At 41.3% G+C, this 16,749-nt stretch overlaps 2 protein-coding genes across 2 annotated transcripts; one reads left to right on the forward strand and one right to left on the reverse strand.

Moving 5' to 3' along the window:
* Positions 1 to 5,918: 5,918 nt before the first annotated feature.
* LOC136482805 (zinc finger protein ZAT18-like) lies at positions 5,919 to 6,786 on the reverse strand. The gene has a single exon (XM_066479999.1). It carries the CDS (start codon positions 6,655 to 6,657, stop codon positions 6,130 to 6,132), a length of 528 nt encoding a protein of 175 aa, XP_066336096.1. The 5' UTR covers positions 6,658 to 6,786; the 3' UTR covers positions 5,919 to 6,129.
* Positions 6,787 to 13,231: 6,445 nt separating this feature from the next.
* LOC136482806 (protein ALP1-like) lies at positions 13,232 to 16,169 on the forward strand. Its single transcript, XM_066480000.1, has 2 exons — positions 13,232 to 13,625; positions 14,921 to 16,169. The coding sequence occupies exons 1-2, from the start codon at positions 13,490 to 13,492 to the stop codon at positions 15,955 to 15,957; spliced, it is 1,173 nt and encodes a 390-aa protein (XP_066336097.1). The 5' UTR covers positions 13,232 to 13,489; the 3' UTR covers positions 15,958 to 16,169.
* The last annotated feature ends 580 nt before the right edge of the window (positions 16,170 to 16,749 follow it).

Below are 16,749 nucleotides of genomic sequence, written 5' to 3' on the forward strand. Positions count from 1 at the left end.
ATCCTACGTTTTATTAATAGAAATAGACTAACTTTATTTGTATTTGATTTTTGTTGTTAAAAGATTAACTAACCACGAACGTCATGGGCTGATATCATATATATACTAATATATTACCCAATCGTTAACGTGATCGTGAAGGCCTACTATTTTATTAAGATATATTAACATATTATATCTATTAGATATTTTATTATTAATCAACGGCCCATTAAATATACAACAAGCACCGCTGGGTGCTTGCCGTGTCCGCGTGTAGTATTCCATCGATGGTAGTACTACTAGTGCATGCGCGTGGCTCGTCAAATCAGCTAGCAGGCTTTTTTTTTAAATATGCCTTCGTGGCGGCGGCTGCTGCTGCTGGTTTCTTTCTCTTAGGCTGTGTTTAATTCGCGAAATGAAAATTTTTAAATGTCACATCGGATGTTTTGGGATATCGAAAGAGGTTTTCGGATACTAATAAAAAAAACTAATTATATAGCTCGCCTGAAAACTACGAGACGATTTTATTAAGCCTAATTAATCCATCATTAGCACATGTTAATACTGTAGTACTTATGGCTAATCATGAACTAATTAGTCTTAAAACATTCGTCTCGCGATTTCCAACCAAACTGTGCAATTAATTTTTTTCGTCTATATTTAATACTTCATGCATGTGCCGCAAGATTCGATGTGATAGTTTGGGCTGAAAATTTTTTGGAACTAAACCATGCCTTACTAGTCGTCCCTCTTGCTAATGGGCGTGTTCGGCGGGCTGGGCTGGCTGGGCCTCCCAGCGGGGGTACTGTTCACATGAACAGTGCCTTTCAAGCAGAACAGTGTTTTTCTCTCACAACAATCCAGCCAGAACAGTATTTTAGCTTATTCAACCAGCCTGCCGAACAAGCCCAATGATTATTACTACTCAGCCAAGCTATCTACTATTAATGTAGAGTATATATATTTATTGACTTTTGCTATTTATTTGTTGACAGATTTTTTTATACTAAATCTATCAGTTTTCCATATGTTAGATTGTGCTTTAAGATTTGTGCTACAACTGTCTATTAGGTCGTATTTATAAAAAATCTGACAGATTCGGCCATATAAAATCTATCGACAGATAACTAGATACTCCTATATTTATTTTACGTAGCTAGCTAATCCGGTATATGTAGTGCTTAATTAATTTAATTCGATTAATTGCATGCAACACTACGGGAAACCGGCGATTTGCCGAGTGCCGGAGTCTTTGCTGAGTGTATTTTATCGGGCACTCGGCAAAGACCGTGTTTGCCGAGTGCCAAATAAAATACACTCGGTAAACAAAAGCACACGGCAAAATACGTCTTTGCCGAGTGTTTTTTTCTGGCACTCGGCAAAGATGTATTTTGCCGAGTGCTATTTTTTGGCACACGGCAAAATACGTCTTTGCCGAGTGTTTTTTCTAGCATTCGGCAAAGATGTATTTTGCCGAGTGCCTTTGTTTTGGCACTCGGCAAACAGGCTTTTTGCCGTGTGCATTTTTTTTTGGCCCTCGGCAAATTAGTTTTTCGAAGCAATTTTTGAGGCCCTAAATGAATTCAAATGAAAAACTTTTCAACTATAAAGTTGTATAACTTCTCAAGATCTACAAAGTTTATTTTGGTTATTTCTTCATTTGACAAAGCGACAATAACGTTGTTCATAAAATCTACATCTCTCATATTAGTTTCATGAAAGTAGAAGACAAATATATAAGATTTGTGAACAATGTTACTACCACTATGTTGAATGAACAAATGACCAAAATAAACTTTGTAGATCTTGATAAGTTATGAAATTTTGTAGTTGGCAAAATTTTGATTTGAAATCATCTTGTCATGCAAAAACGACGTTTGAATTTGAAAATTTTAAAATTTGAATTTTTCAAACGACCTCGGATGGAAAAACTTCCTAAATGAAAATTGTAGATCTCCAAAAGTTATGAAACTATGTAGTTGACAACTTTTTGATTTGAAATCATCTTCTCATGCAAAACTATGTTTGAATCTCTCAAATTTAAAATTCAAATTTTTCAAACGACCTCGAATGGAAAAACTTACTAAATGAAAATTGTAGATCTCAAAAAGTTATGAAACTTTGTAGTTGACCACTTTTTGATTTGAATTCATTTAGGGCCTTAAACAAGCAATTTACTCTAAGTTTGCCGAGGGCCTTTTTCTGGCACTCGGCAAAGCCATATTTTGCCGAGTGCCTATGTTTTGGCACTCGGCAAAGAGGCATTTTGCCGTGTGCATTTTTTTTGCCATCGGCAAATCAGTTTTTCGAATCAATTTTTGAAGCCCTAAATGAATTCAAATGAAAAACTTTTCAACTACAAAGTTGTATAACTTCTTAAGATCTACAAAGTTTATTTTGGTCATTTCTTCATTTGACAAAGCGACAATAACATTGTTCATAAAATATATGTCTCATATTAGTTTCATGAAAGTAGAAGAGAGGTATATATGATTTGTGAATAATGTTACTATCACTATGTCGGATGAACAAATGACCAAAATAAACTTTGTAGATCTTGAGAAGTTATGAAATTTTGTAGTTGGCAACATTTTGATTTGAAATCATTTTGTCATGCAAAAACGACGTTTGAATTTGAAAATTTTAAAATTTGAATTTTTCAAAAGACCTTGGATGGAAAAACTTCCTAAATAAAAATTGTAGATCTCCAAAAGTTATGAAACATTGTAGTTGGCAACTTTTTGATTTGAAAACATCTTGTCATGCAAAACTGCGTTTGAATTTCCAAATTTTAAAATTCAAATTTTGTAAACGACCTCGAATGGAAAAACTTCCTAAACTAAAAGTGTAGATCTCGAAAAGTTATGAAACTTTGTAGTTCACAACTTTTTTATTTGAATTCGTTTAGGGCCTCAAACAACCAATTTACACTCGGTTTAGTATAATATATTAGGAACTACAGCGGAATCTAGACATAAGTGACAGTGTGGTGTAGTGATAGAGGAGGTTTGTGCGCAGCGGGAGGTCTCGGGTTCGAATCCCGTCGGCTGCGTAGCCGTGAAATTGACGCGAGAAAAGCCGAAGATGGATGGGCGCTGACCGGTGGGGGCCTCCACTAATTAAAACAAAATTTTCATTTTTTTGGGTAAAAATTCTCATTTTTTCGGGGTTTTTTTCGGTTCCAACTTTGCCGAGTGTCGGGCACTCGGCAAAGGCTTTGCCGAATGTCGATTTTTGGCACTGGGCAAAAAAATTTTTGCCAACAAAATCTTTGCCGAGAGACCTTTGCCGAGTGTGGCACTCGGCAAAGCCTTTGCCGAGTGCTTGGCTGGCTTTGCCGAGTGCCCCCAGCACTCGGCAAAGAGGGCGTCTGCAGTTGTGCAACTTACTGAGAAATTCAGTCATATAGCCATGCATGTGCTGAATCGAACAAGGAATTGTTATTATTGAGCGAGCATTAGTCTGCAGCGTGCGTTCTTTCAACACGTACATCGACGAGGGTGTCGATGACTTGAGTGAGGAATGGTAATGTGCTAGAGGCTTAACCGTTGGAGTAAGACCTCAACAAGGGGGTGTGCAGCTTAAATGTAAATGACGAGCATGGAGAGGCCAAGGTCATTTATAATTAGGTGTGGCTGATGCAAGAAAGCTGATGTCTCTAGATCGATCTCGACTATATCAACGCGTCCATATGTTATTAAGAAATGACGTACCCTACGTACCGAAACGTACGCGCTGGACCATAACTGATGCTAACATTACACGTCTTTGAATTATATTCAATTATGCATGCGCACAAAAAGGACTTCTGAGCAGTGACCACTTGGACAGCTGCCTATCTATCTACTAGTATCAATTTATAAAACATATGGGTGTTGTTTGGTTGAGCAATGGGTGTGGAAACAGTAATGCAATCAATTGCCAGTGTCCGCAGTTACAGGGGAACTAAAGTTGCTATTTGTTTGGTTCGCGGTGTGAGTGCTACATGTTCTTCAATTCTTCTCTTCTCCTCGGTTCAATGACGGGGCAACAACACTGAAACTACGCGAGCAGATCGCATGGGGAGGAGAGGTGTAGTGGAGTTGTGCTAATCTGCATCGGTTCACACTATGATATTAATATATTATCACCCGGTCTATCCAAACACAAAGCAACAACGCAACCCATTCACATTGTGCATCGATGGGTAGACTGGAATCGTGAAAACAAAACAGCCTCTAGGTTAAATTCGTGTTGATAACCCGGCGTTAGAAAGAGAGGTTCGTGCATGCATGTCTCTCAGAGAGGATTTTTCATGTTTGTTGGAAAAAAGTGTTGGCAAGTTTTATTCCCGTGAAAAACTCATTTCATCTCATCGAACTTTCATCATCACTTTCATTTATATTATACCATGTTAGCTTATTTAATGCCCATAAAACTTTCATAGAACCCACACTAATACCAACCAATAGTACCAAAAGAATATTAGGGAAAGAAATGAATCAGCATCAGGTGATGTCCGTGTCAAGACCCCAATGCAAATGAAAGACTAATTAAGATAATAGGGAATGGTTCGTTTTTTCGAATAGGATAAAAGGGAATAACCAATGTGCATCAGCTTAGTGCTGGAGTGCATATACTTATCTTGATATAGCTCTTAAGACCTAGTCTTCAAGCTAGTCGTGGAACAAAGGTATCGAAGATGTACCTTGTTAAGCATGTCCAAAACCTTGCTGGCATGCATGTTCGTTGTCTCCAAAAAACAAGCTTTTGGAAGTTTCTCAGAACTTGGAACTCATGTACACTGCGTACGGCTGTCACTGTTGAGTGACCCCTCCGAAAGTTTCCAGGAAATTCAGCTGATGCTGCCTTCGTTGTTTGCAACAACCGACACCAAAATGAATTCACTGACGACTCGATCCATCGACTCTGCTTGTGAGCCACAGTGCAATGACTAGTAGGAGTACTATTGTACTATACTAAGCAAGTGGCTTAGAAATTAATTAAACGCGTAGTGTGCGCGTACAGTTTATTTGTAGGTCTACCAAATATATGTGCTCTAGCTACAAGCCGGTGTGACTACATATATGTGGCCTAGTGTGTGCTTGTTAATGTATCGAATGATATAGATATACTCAGCAATGGCTTAACGTGACCAAAAATATATAGATAATAATAACCTACAGTTAGAAGTGTTATACTCGATCAAGAGCTATATAATAACCTACGATTACAAGTTTTTCCAATGTCTAGGCCGTTTTAGTTTTGTTTTATGCCGAAAACTTTTTATAACTTTGGCTAAAAATTTGCACAAAAGATATGTTATCATTTACAATGTTGCATGAAAGATTTAATGAAAACTAACTAGATGCTCGTAAAATTTTCTATATATTTGATCAAAGTTATATAAGTTTGACTTCGAAAAAAACTGAAATGACCTACGTTTTGGAATATAGGGAATATAATTGTTCTGTCTTTGATCTCAACGGCATGACTACTATATATACCTCATGGAGTCATTGCGTCAATTAACGAAATAATTTCACATATTTATTCTTGTTTGCACATTTTGTGTAAAAATTGCCAACAATAGTAAGGTAGATTTTATTTAGATCTAGTAAAACTTTTATGGTTTTGTTTCCTTAATCAATATTAGTTCATCACAATTGGGTGCATAAGCGGTCATACAAGGGAGTAGGAGTAAGTGATACTGGGCATACATTGAGTGCCAGCAGTGGTGGGTATATAGGGTTAAGTTTTTTTGCCTGATGACTGCCTTTCATTTGTTTTTCTCTTTTTTTTTTATTTTCTCGTTTTTATTTCTTGTTGAGACCATGGAGAATTTTGGGATAAATAGAAAAGTTATACGATGTCAGTGTGAAAATTATATAGGTAATTGAAGAGTGATTCACAAAAGAATTGAAGAGTGATTCATAGTATCTTCTTCCAGAAAAATATTGTATTGATGGTATATAGGAAATAAAGAAATTCAGCAGCTTTAAACCTTAATCAGACATTGTTTCTCCAATATATATGCATGACTATGTACTTATTTTATTACAGTATATAAGAGTTTTGTAATAAAATAAAATAAAACCTCTTGTGATGATGTACAAACGCATGAGGCAATGAGCATTTGTAATTTGCCACTTTCAAACGAGTATCGTTTCATATGAACTTGAATAACCTAATGGGCCCCACGTCATCATCTCCAGACAAGGCATCAACAACCCTCGCCGCCGTCTCGCTCTCGCCGTGCACGGGCACGGCGACATCGAACGCCGCTGCCGCCCTGTGTCGGCGCATGTGTCCGCCGAGCGCCTGCCCAGTGGGGAACACGGCGTCGCAGGTGGTGCACCGGTGCACGTCGCTGGCCGCGGCCGTGGCGGCGCCCTTCCCTGGCCGCGCGCCGAGGAGGAGGTCCAGGCCGTGCGCGCGCACCAGCGGCCGCTTGTGGCTCGTCCGGTGGCCGCCGAGCGCCTGGAACGTCGGGAACGCGCGCCCGCACGTCTTGCACGTGAACGCGCCGCCGCCGCCGCCGGCCCGGTGCTGATGCTGGTGGCCGCCGCCATGCTGCTTCACGATCACCTTGCTCGCCGTCGACAGCGACAGCGACAGGATCAGTCGCCGTAGCAGGCTGTCGCTCGCCACGGCTGCCGCCGCCGTCGGTCGTTCGGTGGCAGTGCCGATGGCCATGTCCGATCGATCCACAGCTAGCTTTTTTCACGTATGAATATACTACACTAGATCACGTGAGGATAAGTAGTATATATATTAGCACGTGCCTAATATAATACGTACTAAGACGCTGCTTCTAAGGACAATAAAGCAAGCTTGTATCGAATGTTTCGATGCTAAGCAATGGCGCCATATTTATAGGCGCGCCAGGATGCATGCATGCCAGAAGCCTGCATTGACCTGACCTCAAGTCAACGTCAAGCTCGCCAGCGAACTGAGCTGGATCGCAGCGACCAATGGCAGGGCGCCACGTACGAGAGGGCGAAGCTTCGGCGCTTTTTCTCGGCAGCGAGTTGTCCGGTTCAGGTCGATTGCTTGCTTACGAAGTGGGGACGCGCGCGGATGGCGTGTGAAGTCGCTGCGTGCACGTGGCGTCACATGTACAACGACCTGCTGAAGAGCCTTCACCTACAACGGGAAAAGCTACTAGCATTCCATGCTAATCTGCTGCTCCCATCCTCTGAGTCAACAAGATCTCCTGGCGCCGGCTCCTTGCCAAACTTCCACGGTGGCAAATAAGCATGCATATGCTGATAAACGCCTAGCTAAGCAGCGGCGTTGTACGTGGTATAGTATGATGCACGCCACATTAAAATAGCGATATACAACCTGTTCGGTTGGCTGGTTCGTATCGTTGCTGGTTCGTGAAGAAGTACTGCTGGCTGGTTTGTGTGAGAGAAAAATACTGTTCCGGCTGGAAATTTACGATCGTTTACGACAAGCTACAGCCAAACGAACAAACTCATAGTACATAGGTTTATTGATTATGACCATGACTAATGACTTTATTTGTCAGATGAATGGCGTGTACGTGTTGCACCGCATGATGCGTGCCTTTCAGCATTTCCGCCAACATGCTCCCCAAGCAGTTTTCCATCGGTTGCCAGCGGGTAAATGTGTTGCACGACACATTTGTTTGGACCAATATGCAAAGACTTACCAGACGATATCTTTGGATGCAGATGTGGATAACACTAACACCACGTATATGCATGCATTCGAGGAGATATTTCCTCACATAGGAATGTGGACAAAGACGTAGTTTGAATTCTTTGATAGTGGATTCACAACTCTGTTAGATAATATGACTTGCTTTTTGGTAAAAGAAAACCTTTTTTGTAATGGGAATTTATTTATTATATTGGCTTAGACACTGGGCGCCATTACAACAGAATGATGGAAAAAACGGAGCTTTTGTTTCACACTTGGTAGTTGCCTCACTTTAGAGTCGGGTCTAATTAATAGATCTGATCAAATTAGGTCAGGCCACGAAAAAATTGTTGCGCCAGAATCTTTGGCACAATTCTAACTAGACGCACTGACGGATCGAGTTGAGTTGGGCTATTTTCTGGGTTTTCTACTTTGGGTCGGGTTTCTTCAAGTTGGGTCAGATGGTCATAGGTTCAAAATCACGACCCCAACCTAACTCAATACATTAGTGGGTTGGGTTTTTTTTGTGGATCGGATCGGGTGGCTCATGATAAGATATAAATGTGGTTCTCCGCGCCTAATAGATTTTGTTTTTATTTTTACTAGCAAACATACACGTGCGGCGTTGCATGAAACCTAGCACATTTTTTAAATCATGCTCTTTATCATGGGTCATAAATCCGGGTCACAAACGGGATACGAAGGGCGCGATGGCAATTTGGAAAGTAAAAGAAAAAAGAAAAAAAAAACACTTCCCTATTGAATATTATATATAAATATATAGATTATTGTTATGTTATCTAGAACCCGTTCTTACATCCAGCCTGGAGTCATGATTATGTGTTTGTGTTGTGGTAGCATCTGTCAGCTAATATAATGTTGTAGTCTAAAAAAAGCTAATATAATGTTGTAATAGTTTGAGACCAATGCCCCCTCTTTTATTTAGAAGGTTGAGATGACATGCGGTGCGCTCTGACGGTTGTGTGAAAGTGGGTTGCCTAGGGTTAGTCGTCTGAGCTAGTGTGTTTAGGTTTTTCGGCGATTTCCCTTTAATAAATTGTGCGACTGTAAGGTTTTCATACATGGTTTTCCTTATAAATTTGGTCAATTTCATCATCTTCTTAATTGAAAGATATAGCTCCTACCATTACGTTAAAAAAGAAGAAGGTTGAAGCTATAACTCTTCTCGCTAAAAAAATGTCCCTATCATATCCCTTGATTAGTTTCTTGCTGCTCTAGTTGGTTCTAGGATGTTTACCGCTGTTGGTAAATTACCTTTTATTTTAAGTGTCAAATCTTTGCTGGTAATCCTTAGCTTAGCAGAGTCTGTTGTATTGTGTTTGCTTTTGCTTCCCCTTAATGAAATACATGCTCTCAGGGCACAATCACGGGAAAAAGAAATCCAGTGGTGCACAAGAGCACATGCTCTTGGGGAGCAGAATTTACTTTCTCCTCCAATCAGCTATCAGCTAGTAGCATGCATAAATATTATTAGCTGATGGATGTTCTTTTCCTTTTAGATACGTAGATAACGGAGTAGCCGTCTTTTCCACACGCAAAAACGATTCGATTCTATTTATTACGTACCCAAGACTTTGAGCAACAACTAGCTGGGTCGCTTGTTCCTCACCTTGCTTAGCTTGCTCCTATCTAACAATCCCGGCAGCCGGGCAAATCATGATGGTGGTTAATTAAATTCGCCAACAGTTTACTAGCTCGAGTTATCGTTTTGCCGACGACACACGTACAGTCGTCGTCGATACGTGTATGTCTGTGGTGAAGCAATGAGATTTCTATGGATTAATTGTTACCTTAAACAGGAACAATTAATCATCTTTGTAGTATGTACTGCGTGATTATATATGATTATGTCATCAATCGTACGTCATGGCTCTCCTATAGTTTGGTGACGTACGTACACTGGTGAACGACAACTGAAGAAGACTTGGATATATATATGATGCAGAGACTTGGATACATACGTACGTGTGCATTGACCTAGACTGGCGACTCTGATCGACTCACAATACATACAATATATACAACAGCAAGCAGTCTCCACTCTCCACAGTCAGCAGCAAAGAGTAGGTAGTTACTGCACGGTCTAAATCTGCACAGTCAGCATCAATCGTACAGCAAGCAGTCTTCTTCCATCTCTCGGTCGTTGGTCCATCCCTCACACCCCTCTCAGAGACTATCGCCCTGTTCGTTTGGGCTGGTTTGACTTATAAGCCATGTCTGAAAGTACTGTTGACTGGTTTGGTGTGAGAGAAAAATACTGTTCATTGACTTATAAGCCAAATACGACAAAGCGAACAGACTGTATTTGTCTGAGCTGTAGCCTTTGGACTTTTGGGTAAAAGTTGATTTTTTTTTTCTAGGTTTTTACTTCTAGTTGTACGCACTAATTCTCCCATTCGTCTGTACCTTACTCCCGCATCTCTTCTTCTATCTTTCATTGTGTGTTTCCACACTCCCACTATTCTCTCGTTTTATGGCAAGAGTCTAAGACTTGGTAGATTATTGTAGCTTCTTACAGTTACAATTTGAAGCGGCAAAACCGTTTGAGAGACAAATCCCGTGCCACAACCGTGAGGCGTACAATTTACCTTCCACATTTTTTTTAACCTCACAACTTTTGCACACAATATATAGCCACCTATTTAATCCAGGACAATCTCTCTACCCAACCAAGGCATGCAGATGCTATTCATATGACTATATGACTAAGTCATTAATTCTCCATTTGGGAACAACGGGCATGTCATGAATCAATTTTTTAACCAAACAATCTATTGATCGAATTTTTTTCTTCAGAAAGTCAACCTTCTGGATAGGCTCGATCAAGCAAACTGCAAAAGTGAAAAAAGTGAACGGAGACTAGCATTCTATACGTACATTAATTGGTACGTCTGGAAATTAAGGATGACATGTATGTAACCTCTTTGACTCCTTGTGGCAATTGGCATGGACTCGCACGTAGATGTGAGAAGGAGAAATAATTAAAAGTGGCTAAACTGGACACAATTACACGAAGGTGCCACAGTTTGTGTTTATATATAAGAAAAGGAGAAACATGCAATCCAATGTAGCTAGAAAACTGGACACACGCAGGAATCCAGTAGCCCAAAGACAACAGAAAACTTAGGCCCAATCGAAACGTCTAGATGGGCTAAAATAGAAAACAATGTCACTAAAGCAGACAAACCCAACTTTAACCAACTGGGCCGAAAACCAAAACAGAGACCATTTACTAAAAGGAATAATATATAGCACACGGCCACACAGGAGCTGCAACGCAAGCATCGGTGAACAATTAGGCTTGCAGAGCGATTACAAGATCTTTTTACATATTTATTTTGAAAATAAGTTTGTTTTTTTTTTTGCAAAAATAGCAAAAGTATGCAGATTTAAAATAGCAAATATGTCTAGGTGATTGTCATGAAAAAAACATTTGGCTTTATTTCTTGGCAAACAATAAAATCAGACCAATTATATTACAAAAATATAGCAAAACACACATGAAGTAGTGCAAATGAAACTCGATTCTAGTGCACATTTGTCAATGCACAAATGAAACCAAATAATTGCATCCAGATCTCGGCAAACTTTGAATTAGTGCTCCTTGTTATCTTCATACTGCTACAACTGCACCCAGTGTCATAACGAGTACGTTCTCTTGAACAAGACTTGCAAAAAAAAAAGGTGTTGCTTACCAGACTCATTTTGGGAGATAGGCACGCCGCGCCGATTTGCTCCTTTTTTTATTTTCCATTCATTCATTAATTTATTTTGTTTATTATCTTTAGAAGGAATCGATTTATTTCCTAGGTGGGAAAAGGCCTACCTCTAGAAAAATTGATTTACAGGCACAACGAGCCTGATGGGCTTTCCAGCAGAGGCCGTGCTTGCAAAGGCCTATCATAGCCTCTTTGGGCCCAGGAAGCAGCAGCGTCTCCTGTACAATCCTAACAAGTCCATTGCCTAGCGGTAGCCTGGTAGTAGCTTTGGCTGCTCCATCTCATGACAAGACAAGATGGTCAAAAGGATATTCATGTATTTTCGAATAATGGATACTACTAAGGCCCTGTTTAGTTGAAGCCAAAAACCAAAATTTTTTGCATAGTACCTGTCACATCAAATCTTACGGCACATGCATGGAGTACTAAATGTAGACGAAAAAAAAACTAATTGCACAGTTAGCCGAGAAATCGTGAGACGAATCTTTTAAACCTAATTAGTCCATAATTGGACAATTTTTATCAAATAAAAACGAAAGTGCTACAGTAGCCAAAAGCCAAAAATTTTTAGAACTAAACGGGGCCTAAAACTATATATTTTCCCTTTCATACCCAAAACCGAACTGACTGCGGTGAATCAAGAATCCCCAAAATCGAAGATGCACAGCTGATGGACACATTCATGCTGAACTCAGACAGATTTGATTTTAGTATTACTGTACATTACAGGTAACATGACTTGTTGAAAAGATTTGGATAAGTACTTGTAATGATAGACTAATGGCGACACCTCCAAGCTGAACATTTCTCATGAAAGGGACAGGAAGGGTGGCGGCGTTGACCCAGTCCACTGCATCCCTTCCCCACTTGTATGCTCTGCCCAAATTTGCCTCCATGCCACCCTACTTCCATCTCCAACAGTCTAAAAACACTCAAGAAAAGAAAGTACAAATACTTCAAGGATTAAATCACGCATTTTTTTAGTGGAAGCCAATTAAATCAGACTAGTTATATCTGAGGAGATAATTATATTATCACTTTATGTGCATTTTGCAACCCACACTTGTTATATATACCCCTATATCTAAGGTTGTTCCTTTAAAATATGTCTTAGGTGCTAATTATAATATTTTGTTCTGTGACCCACATCTCTTTGACCTACCTCATGTCACGTGGTGCTTGCGAGAGTGGAAAACATTCCTGAAATGTATAATAGTTTCTAGTCTTATAAAACCGTTCCGACCTTTTAGCGTCTTTTGGTTTATCCGATCAATAAGCACACTTACATAAAATACTGTGTTATGTATTTTTTTCACCCACATTTTTTGAACCTACCTCACGTCACGTGGTGCTTTACAAAAGCGAAAAGCATTCCCAATATGTATAAGCGTTAATAGTTATATAAAACTGTTCTATCCTTTTGATGCCTTTTGACATCTCCAATGAATAAACACACTTCCATAACAATAACAATACGTTATAAGTAGTTTTCCACCTACGTTTTTTCAACCTACGTCACGTCATGCGGTGCTCGTGAGGGTGAAAAATTGTCTCGATATGTATAACGATTACCGGTCTTATAAAACCGCTCCGCCCCATGAATGAACACATGTATATGTAACCATACGTATATCTACATATGAAACTAATTGTACTCAGTAACACTGGAGCAGTACACACAAAAAGACACCTGAATCACGCACGTTGTCATTCCACTTTTGTACATGTACGGCCAAGATACACCACTTTCTACGTGTATACAGGCACAAATAGTAAATACACCTCCATTACATCCTTCCCCAACTCGACCAAGAAAGAGGCTCCTCCCTTCTCCCTCTCCGCCCTCCCCACCTCGCCGTGCTTCCACCTCCTCCCCCTCTCCGCCGCTTCTCACTTCCCCTCCCCTCTCAAACATCCCAATCCGCAGCGCAGGAACTTGCGCCGACGTCTATCCCCCCAGCGGCACTCCTCATGCGCTTCATCCTCTGCCGCCTGCCGCCGGGTCCCCCACGCCACCGCGAACGCGCCACGCCGTCCATGCCCGCCGTCCCGGCTTCCTGATTCATCCCGTACCTGCGTGCCTCCGGGTCGCTCCTCCCGATTCCTCACCAGCCAGCGCCATGCCGCCGCTGCGCGGGGCCAAGCGCCGGCGGAAGGCGGCGTTGGAGAAGATGGCGGCCGCGGCCGCAATGGCGGCTGCCGCCTCGGGCGAGCCGCCTGGCGACTGGTGGGACGCCTTCTGCATGCGGATGTCAGGTGCGTCTCCCTCCCCCCGTCGGTCTCTGCTTGCCTCCTGTGCTGGCTGCTGGCCGTGCGCCTGTCTCCGTTAAGATTTGTTGCCGATTGGTGCGGTGCTTGCTCCTCGGGCGTCCGGCGGCGATTGGTAGATCTGTGTCGCGTCAGGGAGGAATTGCGCCGTTAATCTTGCGGTTTTTGTCGATCGTGGTAGGGAGTAGGCGTGATTAGTGTGGTGGTAATGCTGGAGTTGGAGCAATGCCGCTGGCCTGAGTCGTGTTCAGCTTTAGTTGTGCACAGTGAACATTCCAGTTTTAGGTGTGATTCCGTTTTCGAATTGAACTAGATTGCCAACAACAGAGCACTGGATTCTGTATCCCTGTGTGTGATTATTATGCTGGCAGGATTGAAAAGTTCAGTTTTAGCTGAATGGCTAAAATTGCAGATGGTCTGAAATTGACACACCTTCAGTCCTGTGGTTTGACTATGGCAATGGTCTTGATCAGTCCATAGGACTGATAGCTACAACCTATGGATATGATAGCTATTTTCTTGCTCTCTAAGCACGGGGTATTAGCTTTGTGATTGAGTTTGCCATGTGATTCAGCCTTGTACTTGTAGCAGCACCTATATCAATCATTCTATTTTTGCATAGTACATTGGACTTCATTTTTGTTGCAATTAATTTCTCAGAGGTTGAAGGACTTCTCAAATCCTCATTTGGTGAAGCAGAAATAGAGCATGCTCGAAGTTGTACGTAAAGGGTAGTGATGCTCTTCCTGCGAATCTTTCAGGAATTAGGAGATGACCTCCTATTTAAACACAATCAACCCCAAAACTTATTTCTGAACTAGGAGTATTGTTCATAAGCTAATCGTCCCAGTTTTACTGCGTATCACCTCAAACAAGTATTTGAAAGGAACATTTTTTATTTATACGTGTCACATAGATAACTGAGGCGGTTTCAATATTACTGTTTTCCTTTGGTGCTTTACTACTCAACATTGAACTACTTAGCAATTATGACTTGTAAGGTTTGTTATGCCTATTTTGCTGATTACAATAACTTTCTGAATTGGTGCACTCTGGCATGATTGTAAATATCACAGGTTACTGTGTCATTGATGGAAATTATGTAGATTGGAGTTTGGTCTGTACCAGACAAACACCTTGCTGTTAAGTTTAATAATGCTAGATAGAATGCTCTAGTGTAATTCATTTGTGATTTCTGTGGCATCTTTTTAACTCATTACATGAGAGCTCTTGCTTACTGCTTAGTAGTTATGGAAGTTATAATTAGTCTTATGTTTCCTTAGGAACCTTATCTTCTATCGAGGATGCACACAGATTCGAGTCTGTATTCAAAATGCCAAGAAGAGCTTTCGACTATGTCTGCAACTTGGTGAAAGATGAAATGATGGTGAGGTCCAGCAGCTATACCTTTCTTGATGGCACAATGCTGTGTTTGGAAGATCGAGTGGCCATTGCTCTACGGAGGCTGAACTCTGGTGGGTCACTGGTGACTGTAGGATCCTCTGTTGGAGTGAACCACTCAACCGTGTCGCTGATAACTTGGAGATTCATTGAGGCCATGGAGGAGCGAGCAAGCCACCACTTGCGCTGGCCAGACTCCAGCGAAATGGAGAAGATCAAGTCCAAGTTTGAGAAGATCCATGGTCTGCCAAACTGCTGCGGCGTTGTGGATACAACACACATCACAATGTGCCTTTCATCAGCTGAGCCAAACTGCAAGGTCTGGCTCGATCAGGAGAAGAATTACAGCATGGTATTGCAAGCTGTTGTTGATTTGGATACAAGGTTTACAGACATCGTGACTGGGTGGCCTGGAAGCATGAAAGAGTCCAGCATTTTGCACAGCTCTGGCCTTTTCAAGCTCTGCGAGAAAGGTGAGCGGCTGAATGGCAGCAAGCTGAAGGTATCAGATGGATCAGAGATCGGAGAATACTTGATCGGCGACTCGGGCTACCCCCTTCTTCCCTGGCTGCTCACACCTTACCAAGAGAAGGACCTCACAGAGTCCAGTGCTGAGTTCAACAGTAGGCACTCTGCAGCGAGAACAGTCGCTCCAAGGACACTGGCCAAGTTCAAGGACACATGGAAGTTCCTGCAGGGTGAGATGTGGCGTCCGGACAAGCATAAGCTGCCCCGGATAATCCATGTCTGCTGCTTGCTGCACAACATAATCATAGACCTTCAGGAGACAGCCGTGGACGAGGCACCGGCGTGGTCGAGCGACCATGACGCTAAGTACAGGCAGCAGGTGTGCCAGTTAGCTGATGAGAATGGAGTCAGGGTGAGGGGCAAACTGTCCCAGCACCTGATTAGCAGGTGACCAAGTGGAAAGCTTATGGAACGAACGAGAGGAGTGCCATTTTCATCTGTTTCAGGCAGCTCTAAATCCTTTTTAATGTTCAGTTTTGCAGAGTTGTAACTGAGGCAGGTGAGGGCATCGGATCAAACTCACAGTAACCCTCTTAAAACTAAAGCTGTTGCAAACTTGTCAAATCGATCTGGCTCCTTTAGCTTATCGTGTTTGTGCCTTGGTGGTCCTGAAAATTTCATGATTGTTTTTTTTATAATTGCGTTGATGTAGTGTAGATGCACATCGACTTCAAATGTCGGATCTCTATTGGTTTTCATCTAGAGCTTCATCTTCTTTGAAACACCTAGAGCTCTGCTGGTTTCTAGAAGGTTGTAGAAGGTGTAATAATAGGTTCGCATTTGCTCCATTTAAAGAAAACCCTACAAAGTAGGATTAATTTAATTCTGTTAATGACTCTATGGAGATTTTTAGTCCTTGAGTATTATCGTGGAGAGTTGTTTTTATCGAAATCCTAAGATAACAATACTAGTGGTGATTTATCAATGTGTAGAGCGATGCTGTCATTTTCTTTTCTAATTAACACGGTAATTTCAAGATCTTGTAAAGGATTTTTTATTGGCTAAATACTAGTATTATAGAATATATTTTTCTTTATGTTGTTTTCCCCTACCTCTAACTAAACACTATAACACTGATGGGTACTATTTAATCAAAGCATTTTAAATTGTTTATTCTCAGTATACATGTATTGAATAAAGTGACAGTTACCTCTGTATCTCTTAGCCCTCGTCTGTCTCTACA

This window comes from Miscanthus floridulus, chromosome 9 (assembly GCF_019320115.1).
Source record: "Miscanthus floridulus cultivar M001 chromosome 9, ASM1932011v1, whole genome shotgun sequence".
NCBI classification, from domain to species: domain Eukaryota; kingdom Viridiplantae; phylum Streptophyta; class Magnoliopsida; order Poales; family Poaceae; genus Miscanthus; species Miscanthus floridulus.

Coding starts and splice junctions, on each gene's coding strand:
- LOC136482805 (XM_066479999.1), bottom strand. CDS start 6,657: ATGGCCATCGGCACTGCCACCGAACGACCGACGGCGGCGGCAGCCGTG.
- LOC136482806 (XM_066480000.1), top strand. CDS start 13,490: ATGCCGCCGCTGCGCGGGGCCAAGCGCCGGCGGAAGGCGGCGTTGGAG. Junction 13,626..14,920: donor CTTCTGCATGCGGATGTCAG/GTGCGTCTCCCT, acceptor ATGTTTCCTTAG/GAACCTTATCTTCTATCGAG.